Raw genomic sequence first — 12726 nt, forward strand, 5'->3', positions numbered from 1 at the left:
TGTGGCCCTAAGTAACAGTTCTGTGGCCCTCAGTAACAGTTCTGTGTCTGTGCGAGTAACAATTCTGTGTCTGTGCGAGTAACAATTCTGTGGCCCTAAGTAACAGTTCTGTGGCCTTCAGTAACAATTCTGTGTCTGTGCGAGTAACAATTCTGTGTCTGTGCGAGTAACAATTCTGTGGCCCTAAGTAAAGTTTCTGTGGCCCTAAGTAACAATTCTCTGGCACTCAGTAACAATTCTGTCTGTCCCTGAGTAACAATTCTCTGGCACTCCGTAACAATTCTGTCTGTCCCTGAGTAAAAATTCTGTGGCCCTAAGTAAAGTTTCTGTGGCCCTGAGTAACAATTCTCTGGCACTCCGTAACAATTCTGTCTGTCCCTGAGTAACAATTCTCTGGCACTCAGTAACAATTCTGTCTGTCCCTGAGTAAAAATTCTGTGGCCCTAAGTAAAGTTTCTGTGGCCCAGAGTAACAATTCTCTGGCACTCCGTAACAATTCTGTCTGTCCCTGAGTATGAATTCTGTGGCCCTAACTAGCGTTTCTTTGTCCCTAAGTAACAGTTCTGTGGCCCTGAGTAACAATTCTGTGTCTGTGCGAGTAACAATTCTGTGGCCCTAAGTAACAGTTCTGTGGCCCTCAGTAACAGTTCTGTGTCTGTGCGAGTAACAATTCTGTGTCTGTGCGAGTAACAATTCTGTGGCCCTAAGTAACAGTTCTGTGGCCTTCAGTAACAATTCTGTGTCTGTGCGAGTAACAATTCTGTGTCTGTGCAAGTAACAATTCTGTGGCCCTAAGTAAAGTTTCTGTGGCCCTAAGTAACAATTCTCTGGCACTCAGTAACAATTCTGTCTGTCCCTGAGTAATAATTCTCTGGCACTCAGTAACAATTCTGTCTGTCCCTGAGTAAAAATTCTGTGGCCCTAAGTAAAGTTTCTGTGGCCCTAAGTAACAATTCTCTGGCACTCAGTAACAATTCTGTCTGTCCCTGAGTAACAATTCTCTGGCACTGAGTAACAATTCTGTCTGTCCCTGAGTAAAAATTCTGTGGCCCTAATGAAAGTTTCTGTGGCCCTAAGTAACAATTCTCTGGCACTCAGTAACAATTCTGTCTGTCCCTGAGTAACAATTCTCTGGCACTCAGTAACAATTCTGTCTGTCCCTGAGTAACAATTCTGTGGCCCTAATAACGTTTCTGTGGCCCTAAGTAACAATTCTCTGGCACTGAGTAACAATTCTGTCTGTTCCTGATTATGAATTCTGTGGCCCTAACTAGCGTTTCTTTGTCCCTAAATAACGATTCTGTGGCCCTCATTAACAAGTCTGTGTCCCTGAGTAATGGTTCTCTGTCCCTAAGTAACTTCTCTCTGTCCCCAATTATCGTTTCTGTGGCCCTAACTCTGTCCCTGTCCCTAGTACAGAGCGGTCTGCCTCTGTTCAATAACTGCAGGCAAATGAAGAATTCCAAAATGGCCGCTATTTATAGCTCGACCATTACACAGTGCTGGCTGGCTGGCTGCTGATAGGCTGATGCGATCACATGTAGTTGAGGAATGCATTATGGGTCAGCGCGCCTTGTCTGCGCGCCTTCCCAGACATCCCCGCTCCGTCGCCGCACATGTCAGCCGCCATTTTCTGAAAAATTTCGATTCGCGCGTCCGAATTAGGCTATTTTTCGGATTCGGCACGAATCGAAATTTTTCCGATATTCGACTCGAATTCCACTTCGGATACTTCGATTCGCTCATCTCTAATTATCATGCGATCCCTCTAAAAGCATTTTTTTTGTCCAATATTGTCATTGTGTGTATGGGACATTAGGCTGCTAGGCTAAATTCAGTTTTTGGCATCACTGTAGTGAGTGGAGCAGTGATCTATTGCTTTTGTCTGGTCAGGGTTTCTTGGGTGTTTGCTTTCTCCCACTTGCTTCTTGAAGAAGCTTCCAGAATATAGGGTAGGGAAAGTCAAATGTCCAGTATGAATATTTATCTTCCCCAGCCAGTCTCTGGAAGGAGGCATCCAGAAGGTGGCTGGGGAGGTGATAAATGCGTGGGAGGCCTGAGCAGAGTGTGCGTTCCTCTCCAGGGAGGGTTCTAGTTCTCTCGGGGGTTCTGCTGGCCTTGCCCTTTGAGATAGCTAGTGAGATGAGCAACTGCAGTCTGGTCCTCAAAAGGTGCTATGCTGAGGACCTGGAGAATATTGGGAAAGGATCATTTGCTGGAGTCCCGGTCTGGAGAAGGATAGTTTTACTCCCTCACTAAGGATGTACCTGTGGATGGCAGACAGCTCCTGGGACATTGTGAGTAAAGACGTTGTTGTGGACTCCTGGGTATGCAACTGCTAGAAGGAAACTAAGTACCAGAGGATGCCATATGGACTGAGACCGATCTTACAGAGTCCTAGATACACTGGCCATCTTCTGTTACCTCCAGGAAAGGCTGCTTTGAGTACATTAGTGAGAAGCTCTCCTCCTGTTATTGCTACTTTTGTTTTGGAGTATCCTAAAACCCTTTAACCTCTCTCCTGCTTCAAGTTATTTAAGAATAAATTCTAAAAAGAGTTCCCCAAGACTGATTGTTGGTGTGCTGTGTCTGTGCTTTCGACTGGCACCCTCAGTACTAGCAAGGGAGTCCTCGGTATATTCTCAGCTTCCCCTCTGGGAGTGAGCGCCACAAACAATACACATATCCTTTAACTTACCTAAAATAAGAAAAGGAGCATTTGCCACAGTAATGACAAAGGGCACGCCGCATAGTAACAGCAGGCCAAAGCTAGAGAGAACGGCTAATCCAGTTGTAATGACTCCAAAAGCAGCAACCCAGAATTTATTCCGCACACAGTCAAGTCTGCAAAGAATCAGAAGCAGAATTTATGTAACTAAACAGTCTAATAATTTGGACAAGTATATGTTTATACAGGTTATTAGCAGATATACAATATACTGTATTAAAGTTCAACTAAAGCAAAAACTTTTATTTTAATTATGGATAGTGTAAGGAATGGCTAAAACAACTTTTTCTTGAAATATGTCCCATTGAAGAGATTTCCACTCCCTTTCTGTCCCATAGAAACAACACGAAGTGAAAAGACATCTGAGAAGTGATGGAAATTCTCTCTTGTTTGTCACCCATTGGTTGAGTTCCCTCTATTCCTGTTCTGGTGAAAACTCAAAATTATGGATTTTTCCCTCGCTGTTTGTTCTGGACAGTGATCAGAAAAATGAATAGAGAGGGTAAATCTCAGTGGGAACACAGATAGAAATAAAAAGCTATCCAAAACTAAACCGAAGCAATCTTACATGTAAAATGAGTTTTAGTGCTGTTATGATGGCTAATTAACTACAATATTGAATGTTCCGACTGTACTGCAGATCCAATGCAGTTTTTAATTGGATGTAAACAAATGTCAAAACTGCTGATTTCCAATTTGGCAGTGAAATATGAATTTAAAAGCCAAATAGATTTCGGCAGGGTCACGTATATTCTCTATGACGCTGGTAACTCAACTGTTTTAACACGATTTTCCTTATGCAAAATTCATAGCCAGTAATGACTATGATAAAAGAAACCCTGCTGTCAGACTATTCATTTCAACAACAATCTTTCCTTAACCCCTTGGCGCTGGCGCCTTCCGGCCCTTTAAGGGTTTCAGAAGCCTGGAGGTGGGGTGGGGTTTTAGGGTCATGTGACCACCATGATTCGCTGTCATGGGAGTCACATGATCGGGAAAGATCCCGATCGAAAGAGGAGATCGGGACCTTTCTGAGAGTAACAGACGGGTTCTGGGAATGCGCAGGGCGCGCGCTCTCAGCACATATGTTTTTCTTAATTGCACGCAAATGTGCGGCCGCTCGGCGTCAAGGCCCAGACACCAGGAGGTCGCACATTTGCGTGCGGCCGGCACCAAGAGATTACAATGTTTTGCATTGCATTGTTATTGTTCTGTCACATGTTCTGTCCCCCTTTGTAATGTACAGCGCTGAGCGAGCCATTGGCGCTTTATAAATACTGTATAATAATAATAATAATATGTGCATTTAACACATTTTATGCATTTTTTTTTACCTATTGCGCACCTCCCTTGTGTACACATCCAAGCTCTGAGTCAGCTGTTGGGCAACGCCATCTTGAATATGATGTCAGAAGCCTAAGTATACTTAGGCCTCATGTTCACAGGACTTTTTTTTAATTCTCTTAGGGCTCATGTACACTGCAGCTGCTAAACTGACTTTCAGGAGCTGTTCAACGTTTTTTTTTCAGCAGCCCCTGAACTTTGCTTTATGTTTTCCTCAATGTCTATGTACACATAGTCTTTTACAGTCGTTTACAGGCAGTTGAGTTTATAGTCATTTTTTTGAACGCAGCAAAATTGAGTTCAGGAGTAGATTTTACTGGCTTTGCGTGTTTGCGTTTATATGCATTTTTTGACAGGTTTAATCCAGATGCTGGCCAGAGCCTTTTTTTCTTCATCAGAAATGCATGCAAAGCGTTTTCCATGTATTCAAATGGACCCAGTACACCAGCGCATTCAGTTCCAGGTTTCGCATGAAGGAAAAAATGGTAGAATGTGTCGCATTATTCTCATGATGGGATCCATAGTGAATACAACCAGAGAAGACAGGTCATCTCAACACATACTGCTCTCTCTGCTTCTGCTCTCTCTATTTCTCTCAAAATGTCTGAAATAGTTAATTATTTACTATTTTTCAGTGCATTCTGGGCATTTGGGAAGGTCTCCTGAAGTTATCTTTTAAAAACACTTCTAAATGCAAAAGCACATAAATGCGGTATGCAAACGCGGCTAAACTGACGTTTTTTGACCTACATTTTCTAGCAGTCAGTTTCCAGTGGTCAGAAGAGTTTTCCAAACGCCCCGTGTACATGAGCCCTTAGAAACCAGCAACGTTTTTGCAGAAAAAAACCTGTAAAAGAGTCTAACACTTTTTGAAGCATTTAGCGGCGTTTACAGGCACGAAGTGCTAAGGCATTGATTCATTTTATTGGCAAGAATAAATCATTTATTCTGGCCATTGAATAAATTAAGTGATAAACGCTTCTAGCATTTCACGTGTATTTAAGTGCATCAAGCGGTTTTTTTTTTCAGCCAAAATGCCACTGCTCCAGGATGCCCTGGCATTTTTTTTTTCTGCCAGTAAACTCTCCTGCCACAATACGCTGCTAAAAGCCTATGTGTGCATGGACACATAGGATAACATACCGAGGGGTTTAGAGGCAGTAAAAAAAAAAACAAAACAAAAAAAAACACCTGACGACCCAAGCAGCTGTATAAATGTCCAATCTGCATGAGGCCTTAAAGCAGTGTTTCTCAACTCCAGTCCTCATGGACCCCCAACAGGTCATGTTTTCAGGATTTCCATTATTTTGCACAGGTGATTTGATCAGTTTCACTGCCTTAGTAATTACCACAGCTGTTTCATCTGAGGGAAATCCTGAAAACATGACCTGTTGGGGGTCCATGAGGACTGGAGTTGAGAAACACTGCCTTAAAGTGACGCTATAGAATTCCCCTTCACTCATTACTCAGCTACTACATGTAGGGAAGGGAAAGGAAGGGAAAGAGGAGCTTGGCCAGCTCAATGAATATTTAGAGGAGAGGGCTGTGACATGTCAGGAGGGAGGGGGCTGTGCTACGGAAGTGGCTTTTCTGAAGAAGTCTAGTTTGCTAGAAAGTTTAAATTTACATTACAAGTGAATAAAAAGTGTTTATGGAATGGAAAAACACATTTACATTTTTGTTTGTGCTTCTTACACTTTTTGCAATTTTTTGCATCCTGTGCGCCTTGAGGGGGCCCACGTCACTCACCCGGGGGACCTGCTTATGTATGTACCCTGCTGTTTTCTGTGTGAGCCTTCCCATTGATATAGCGACTGGCCTCGGAGTCTGACCCCTGATGTCACACATTGTTTTGTGAGTGCTTATAAATTTTATGTACTGGGAGATATGATTCCATGTCTTACTGTACCTATGATGGGAGAAGGTGAGTGGCATTGATGACCTTTTGCTTACCTCATGCATGTTATAATAGAAAAGAGTATTGTAACAAAGTATGTAATGGAAAACAATGGGATCACAGATTTGGAAGTGCCTTCAAATTCCTGCTGTCGTGATACTGATGTGAAATATGTTACCTAAAAAAACATTAATAAAGACATGTCATTTTTTGTGCCTATGACAACAGTTTAGAAGTGTATAGTGATATACAATTGATATCTGCTACCTTATCCTTACATATGAGATCATCAGCTGTCTTCTTATTTCCCTTAAAGTTAAAGTGTTACTAACCCCACAGCAGTAAAATCAGTCTGTATATGCAGGAAAGCATGCTTGTTATACTCACTGTGGAATCTAAGGGGTTAATCCTCTGCATTGTTTAAAAGGCTGTTTGATCCTGTCTTCTCTGCTCCTCCTCTTGTTGAAATGATAACCTGATACAGACTGAATCCGTAGTCACATGCACATGTTCAGTTTGGTGTGTATTGCTAGAGAGGTTTTTTTTTTTAAATTGAGTGAGTGCATGTGATCAGCACAGGGCCAATCAGCACTGTCCAGACAGAAAGTCAGAACTTTCACATCCTCCTAGAGCAGAAAGAAAACTCCTTCTACAAGCTTTAACCAATGCTCTGCTGAATTCACAAGACTGCTCTAACTGCTGATGAGAAAAGGTACTTAGCAGTTTATATTTACTAAAGTAATTGCATTTCCATGTTGTATGTACTGCGGACGACCAGATATAGTGAATGTAGGGTTTGAAGAGACCAGATATAATGAATGCAGGGTCCTGGGAGACCAGATATAGTGAATGCAGGGTCCGGGGAGACCAGATATAGTGAATGCAGGGTCTGTGGTTTAGTAACACTTTAACTGATGCCTTTCCGAGACTATGGATAATAACAGTCATGCTGTAGAGCAGACATCATGAAAAACATGCTGATGGAGCCCCCTTCCCCCACATTCCCTATGCAAGTGTAACAGGTATGGGAATCAGCTAAATGATCAAACAGTTGGTATATTTAACTTAAACTTTACTAAACAAATGCAGAGTAGGATTAACAATGCAAACGGGGTCAAAGTGGTAAAAGATTTTGCATACAGTACAGATAAACGTTTAACTCCTTTCTGCCTGGCCTATCGTAAGATGACAGCCCAGCGGGATCCCTATTATCCTGGGAGGAAGTCAATTGAGTCCTGAATGGGGTTTGGTGTGAGATGGGGAAACAGCTCTCATTGTCTGAACACTGTTTGTGTGGACATAAATTATTGTGTGGAGTAAATTAAATGTTTTGACTGACATTCTGCGGTTTAGCCACAAGATGTCACTGTTTTTCTAACACAGCCTCAGACTGCATAGATATTTGTATATTCATGAAGAGGTGGGATTTTCACACAGAGTGGAGAGAGAACAGGAAGGAGAGAGAGAAGCCATGTTTTGGAGCATGGTGAATAAGGGGCCCTATGAGCTGAGAATCTGATGACATCCAGGTGTGAAAGCATCCCTCAGTAACCAGAGCTGCAGCTAAGTGAAGCTGATTGTGTCCAAGACCCTGATCCTGTTCATAGAAAGGAAGATTGCTGCCAGGAATACTGATGAGAGCAGAGGAACTAAGCAGCATATACTGCGATACTGCATGCTTGTTGGAGTGACATTTGTTCTGTTCAGAGTCACCAGCAGATGCAAAGCAGACCCGGGTCGGTAAGATCGTGCACGCACCTCATTTCAGTGTTGGCGCCTTGAGACTGAGTCCAGGCCTATAGTTAGTTAGGGTCCCTATTTGTGTCAGGCCACAAGTGTTGTTACTGATTATTGGAAGGAGTCCATAACTTAAAGTGACATTTCACATTGGAGAGCTGATAAAATCCTACAAACTCAAGCCAGACTGGCGTTTTGCTCAGAAGGAATAATCATGCACGTGCTACAGGACCAGTTATGGGAGGGGGAATATTGTAGATTTGTGTAAAATTGTAAGCTGTTGTGCTGCAGCGCAGGCTAGCCCATACCGTACACCCATACACTGATTCCTGCTCTTTTAGGGTAATAACAGGTATGGTGTGGCAGCTTAGTTGTACCCGCCAGTAGGTACATTACTATACTTTCTACCTTCATCCATCAGAAGGTGCCGTGCTGTGCAGCACAAGGGTCTCAGCCTTTGGGCTGGGTGTATGTAAATTTATTGTATTTTTCCAGCATTTGTGGTTGTGTTTATTTGCCACATCTAAGTAAAATTCTGTTGTGGCAAAAGCTGGTGTTGGGGTTGCTTTCCTCGTTCGTGACTTCACTATATCCTGGGGAGCCCACCCCGGTACATGGCTTACATTGGGGAATCTGTGTAAACCATATTCAGAGGTTCCAGGTTTCTTTGATCTCTGTCAGGGATCATGGAGATATGTATAGGGGATGGCAGGACCAACAGTGGTCATGCACAGGGACATATTTACCACAAGGTAAACAAGGCATTTGCCAAGGGCAGCATTTTTCAGGGGGGCAGCAGCATTTTTCAGGGGGGCAGCTCTGCCCCCCCGAAAGAAGGAATCATGGGGAACAGGTGAGATCTGAGAGAGGCTGCAGGCTGCTTGATGGTGTATGCAGAGCCTGACTCTTGATCCCAGGGATGTCCGGAGCTGTTAAGGTGAGTGTCTTCTCTCTCGCCGGGGTGGTTGGAGATTGCCACTGTATGGGGGGTGGTGGTAGTGGAAGGCTCTCTCGGGTGGGGGAGGGGCTGGGGTGTTATTGGTCAATGTCAAGCTCTCTTCGTAGGGGAGGGGAGTGTTGGTTGGTGTCAGGGACTCTCTGTGGGGGGGGGGGGGGCGATCTTTGTGTTGCCTAGGGCAGCACCAAACCTAAATACACCACTGGCCATGCATGTAATCTCCATGTGTTTTCCTCAATCAGGAAAGTCAAATGTCTCTTGGCCTGAAGGTAAACTGTGAAGTATTCATTCCAGGTACAAATAGTAGTAGATTCTATATTGTTTTCCTCCTGTTTGATATATAGACGGGGGCTCTAGAAAGACATTTAGTAGTTATTCACATGCGGTTCATGTGCCATGTAATAGATGTTCCATAGCACTGTCACTAAATGCTAAGAAGCTGAACAGTGTGATACAACTCCAACTTTTCACACGGCTCCTTCCTCTGTTGCAGCTGATACAAAATACCCAGTGCTTCCGCTAATAGGGCAACATGTCATCTCCTCCCATGATGCAGTGCTTAGGCCTTGGGACTAAATGCTCAAGCACTGTCAGCTAATAGGGCAGTGACATCACCGCTCCCTCTAGGCTCCAGCACAAGCTGACATAGGGTATGTTGATGGAGGCTGCACCAGAGAAAGCCTGGGGGTAGAGAATGGGGAAGTGCAATATATATGTAAAATGCTGTGTAAATGCCTGTAGTGAAATGAGAGTTTATGGATTGGATTTTGATTTGTTTTACCACAAGCTGGTAGTGTGGTAGGAGCAAGGCCGTGGATAAGGGTGTACTACCAGTCCTCCTGTACGGGGCCTAGTAAAGCAGGGGCACCGTGCAGATGGGTAAATTGTATGTGGGCAGGGATGGTGATCAGCTCATGGGGGGGCACTTACTGGAACCAATCCCCTGTATGGCTCTCTCTGCAACAGCTGAAAGAGAGAGCCATACAGGGGATCGGTTCCAGTAATTGCCCCTCCCCTTGCACCCATCACTCTCCTTGTGCACCATATGTTACTCCCTGCTGCCTAGGCCTCCTGTGTGCCCCCACCCCTTCAGTGCTGCTGGCTTCTCTCTTCTCCTTCCCACTGGTAGCTGCAAGCACACAATCTGATCTTGCAGGATGTAGAGTGCGGGAAGGGTCTGGTAAATATGTCACATTTACCAGCCCCTTTCTTTCATGAATGAACGCAATGAGTGATTGGTATTGATCACTCACTGTGTTCATAACTGAAGCATAGTAAACTGTGTTTGTTTGGGTGGGGGCTGTCAGGTTGGCTCTACGGGGCCCCGTGGTTTCTAACAGCAGGCCTGGGTAGGAGTAGCTAACAGAGATACTGGGAGGGGGGGGTGAATTCAATAAAGCATTTTATTTATTTCAGATACTTATATAGCTCCATAAATGTACACAGCGCTTTATCTTTATATATATATATATGTATATACAGTATATATATATATAACACCTTTCTGACAGTCCTGTGCTTAGATCTTGAAAGTCTTGCAACAGTTTCGGTAACAGTACTGACACATTCAACAGATTCACTTAGTTATTTGCATCACTTTTTCTATATGTCACTATGAATTCAAAGACAATTACCACCATTCATTGATAACAAAACTGAAGGTAATTAAGACCGACTCAAAGTTAACATGTAGACAGGCCACAGCTATTGGGGGGAAGAGTGGAGTAGTTGTGTTACTTTTTTTATTTTGTAGTGCATTTGCTTCACTGGTTGTTAGGGCGAAGGCTGCCAGTGTCCTAGCAACCAATGATGTAGGGCTGAACACTGCATTGGCCAGAGTTTGGTGGGGATGCTGAGAGAGTAGTTTCCCATTATGTCTGCCTCTCATATGATTGACAGCTAAAGGCATTGGGTGGATTTCAAACCCCTCATTGGACTGGCTATTGAAACGGCTCACTGACTTCCCCTTTCAATCACAAGGGAGGGGGAGCTTGATAGGGAACTCTGACTGCTTCTGATTCAGGTCTGCTTGCCTTATGATTGATAGCATTGGGTGGATTCTATAACTGCTATTCAGTTCTTCATTGGCTATAGAATACGCCTATTGCCTTCAGCTGTCAATCACAAGGGCGGCAGACCTGATGGGGAACCAGTCTCAGAGTTACCTATTAGGTTCTACCAACCCCATAATTAAACTCCTCGGCCAGTGTGCCTGGTGCAGTGGCCGGGCAAGGAGCTCAGCATTACTGAACTGCACTAAGAGTTACTGGTATGGACAATCAGGCCTCATTGCTTGCCCTTTACAGCAAACTTATGTCTCTGTTCCTGACAGGTACAGGAATTTTTCACAAGCACCACTTGTCAGCATGTGGGTGCAACATAATTTGTGCTTACAGTACTCTTTATGAATTTTAGGGACAGCATACAGAGTAATAATGAACAGTAACGCAGACACTGAAAGATCATTGCATATTGGCAGCTATAGGCTACTGCACTTTGCCTTATTAAAACCCCCCCACATGAATCTTTACAGAATACTACTTTAAAGTAGACTGAGCAACCAGTCAGAAAAATAAATACCTTTTCCGTCACATGCGATAAATTGATTAAAAAAGGAAAGGCAACAATCTCATACAGTATGTTTGTAAAGTAAAAGAAAGTATTATAAAGTAATGATTACCTCTACATTCTTGAATTGTAGTGAATTAATGTTGGCTGAGGCGGATTTGATAAAATGCTCAATCCATAGCAGGCTGTTCTGTCTGTCGTGTTCGTTATCCTCTCTCAGGTAATACACCAACCGAACTGCTTTAGCTTTCTCCACGGTGTTGTTGGGACTGAGTGTCACTCCACCCAGGTATGTTCCTAGGAATATTTTCCCCTGAAACATGGGGTAGCTGATACTTATTGTTTCTATTAAACTCAAATTGCTTTGTACTGAAGATAGAAGTGGATTAACCACCATACATTTCCTCTCCTGGACTTCTGCACATACACTTTGGAAATTTAGAATCACATCAACATCAGATTGAGTCACAGTAATGTTCATTTTCAGCACCATCTCATCTAGGTTCATCAGCTCTCTAAATGAATCAACATTGAGAATATTATCAGATAGGCTGACAGCAATGAGAGAGACAAACGAACCTTCCGTATAGAGTCTCTGTGCAGAGAAATGCCCTGAGTCGTTGGTTGGGAAGTGTGTCCTCACAAATTCTCTCTCAGATTTAGCTGTACCTCCAACCGGGGTGAATTCATTTTCTATGTCATTAGCCTGCCTTTGAGGTAAAAAGTAAAATCCAGCTCCCAGACCGGCAGATATGACCATGGGAATAAAGAGGAACCACCACGGGTACCGGCCCACCACTTTCCCCAGCTTGTAGAATACAAGAGAGAGAGGTCTCTGTATACAGTCTGTCCGACAACGAGCCATTCTTCACTCTGCAGTCAGCTTCTCTTACAATATCAGTGAGCAGAACAACTGGACGCCAGGTATATTAATAATGATTAAAAAAAACAGAAAATGAGATTTGTCAAAAGTGTCAGCCTATGCTACTGCTAATGATGTGATTCCCAATGCATAAATGTAGAACAGTTCCGCTTTGTGGGAAGTTTATTGGTTGTATAATGACATAGTAACTACAAACAGACAATTTTTAACCTTTGTACTCGAGAGATATTGTAATGTAAATGTCATTTTTTATAGTGTTGATAAATACAGGAAAGACTTATTTGCTAATAGAAAAAATATAAAGAATCAAATGATAAAACACCAAAAGGAATGCCTGGCACCATTTGCACAGCTGGTGGGGTGCTAGTTGTGGGTGATGTGGGCGACCATAAACTCCAGGTTAGGCAACTGTTCTGTAAATTATCTGTGCTTGTGAGCTACTAGGGTGAATTAAATAAATTAAATTATATATAATAATATAGTGAAACACTGTTTAGAAATGGTGTGGTACACTAACACTTTTACACATGTTCATGTGATTGAGTGAATAAGTTAGTGAAGATATATGAAATAGTGTCGCACTCCACTGAAATGATATATTAATGAACTAA

General features: G+C 43.1%; 1 protein-coding gene across 1 annotated transcript in view; it reads right to left on the reverse strand.

The window, feature by feature from the left end:
• LOC149449147 (patched domain-containing protein 3-like) overlaps positions 1-12221 on the reverse strand; it is a 36271-nt gene extending 24050 nt beyond the window's left edge. The window contains exons 1-3 of the mRNA XM_089693814.1: positions 11345-12221; positions 6026-6147; positions 2699-2844 (exon numbers count right to left, since the gene is read on the reverse strand). Of these exons, the coding sequence (XP_089549940.1) occupies positions 2699-2844; positions 6026-6147; positions 11345-12097 (1021 nt within the window). The 5' untranslated portion in view covers positions 12098-12221. The remainder of the gene's footprint in view (positions 1-2698; positions 2845-6025; positions 6148-11344) is intronic.
• Positions 12222-12726: the final 505 nt, after the last annotated feature.

Source organism: Staurois parvus, unplaced genomic scaffold, assembly GCF_062004578.1.
Source record: "Staurois parvus isolate SC_StPar_1 unplaced genomic scaffold, SC_StPar_1.0 ptg000636l, whole genome shotgun sequence".
NCBI lineage: Eukaryota > Metazoa > Chordata > Amphibia > Anura > Ranidae > Staurois > Staurois parvus.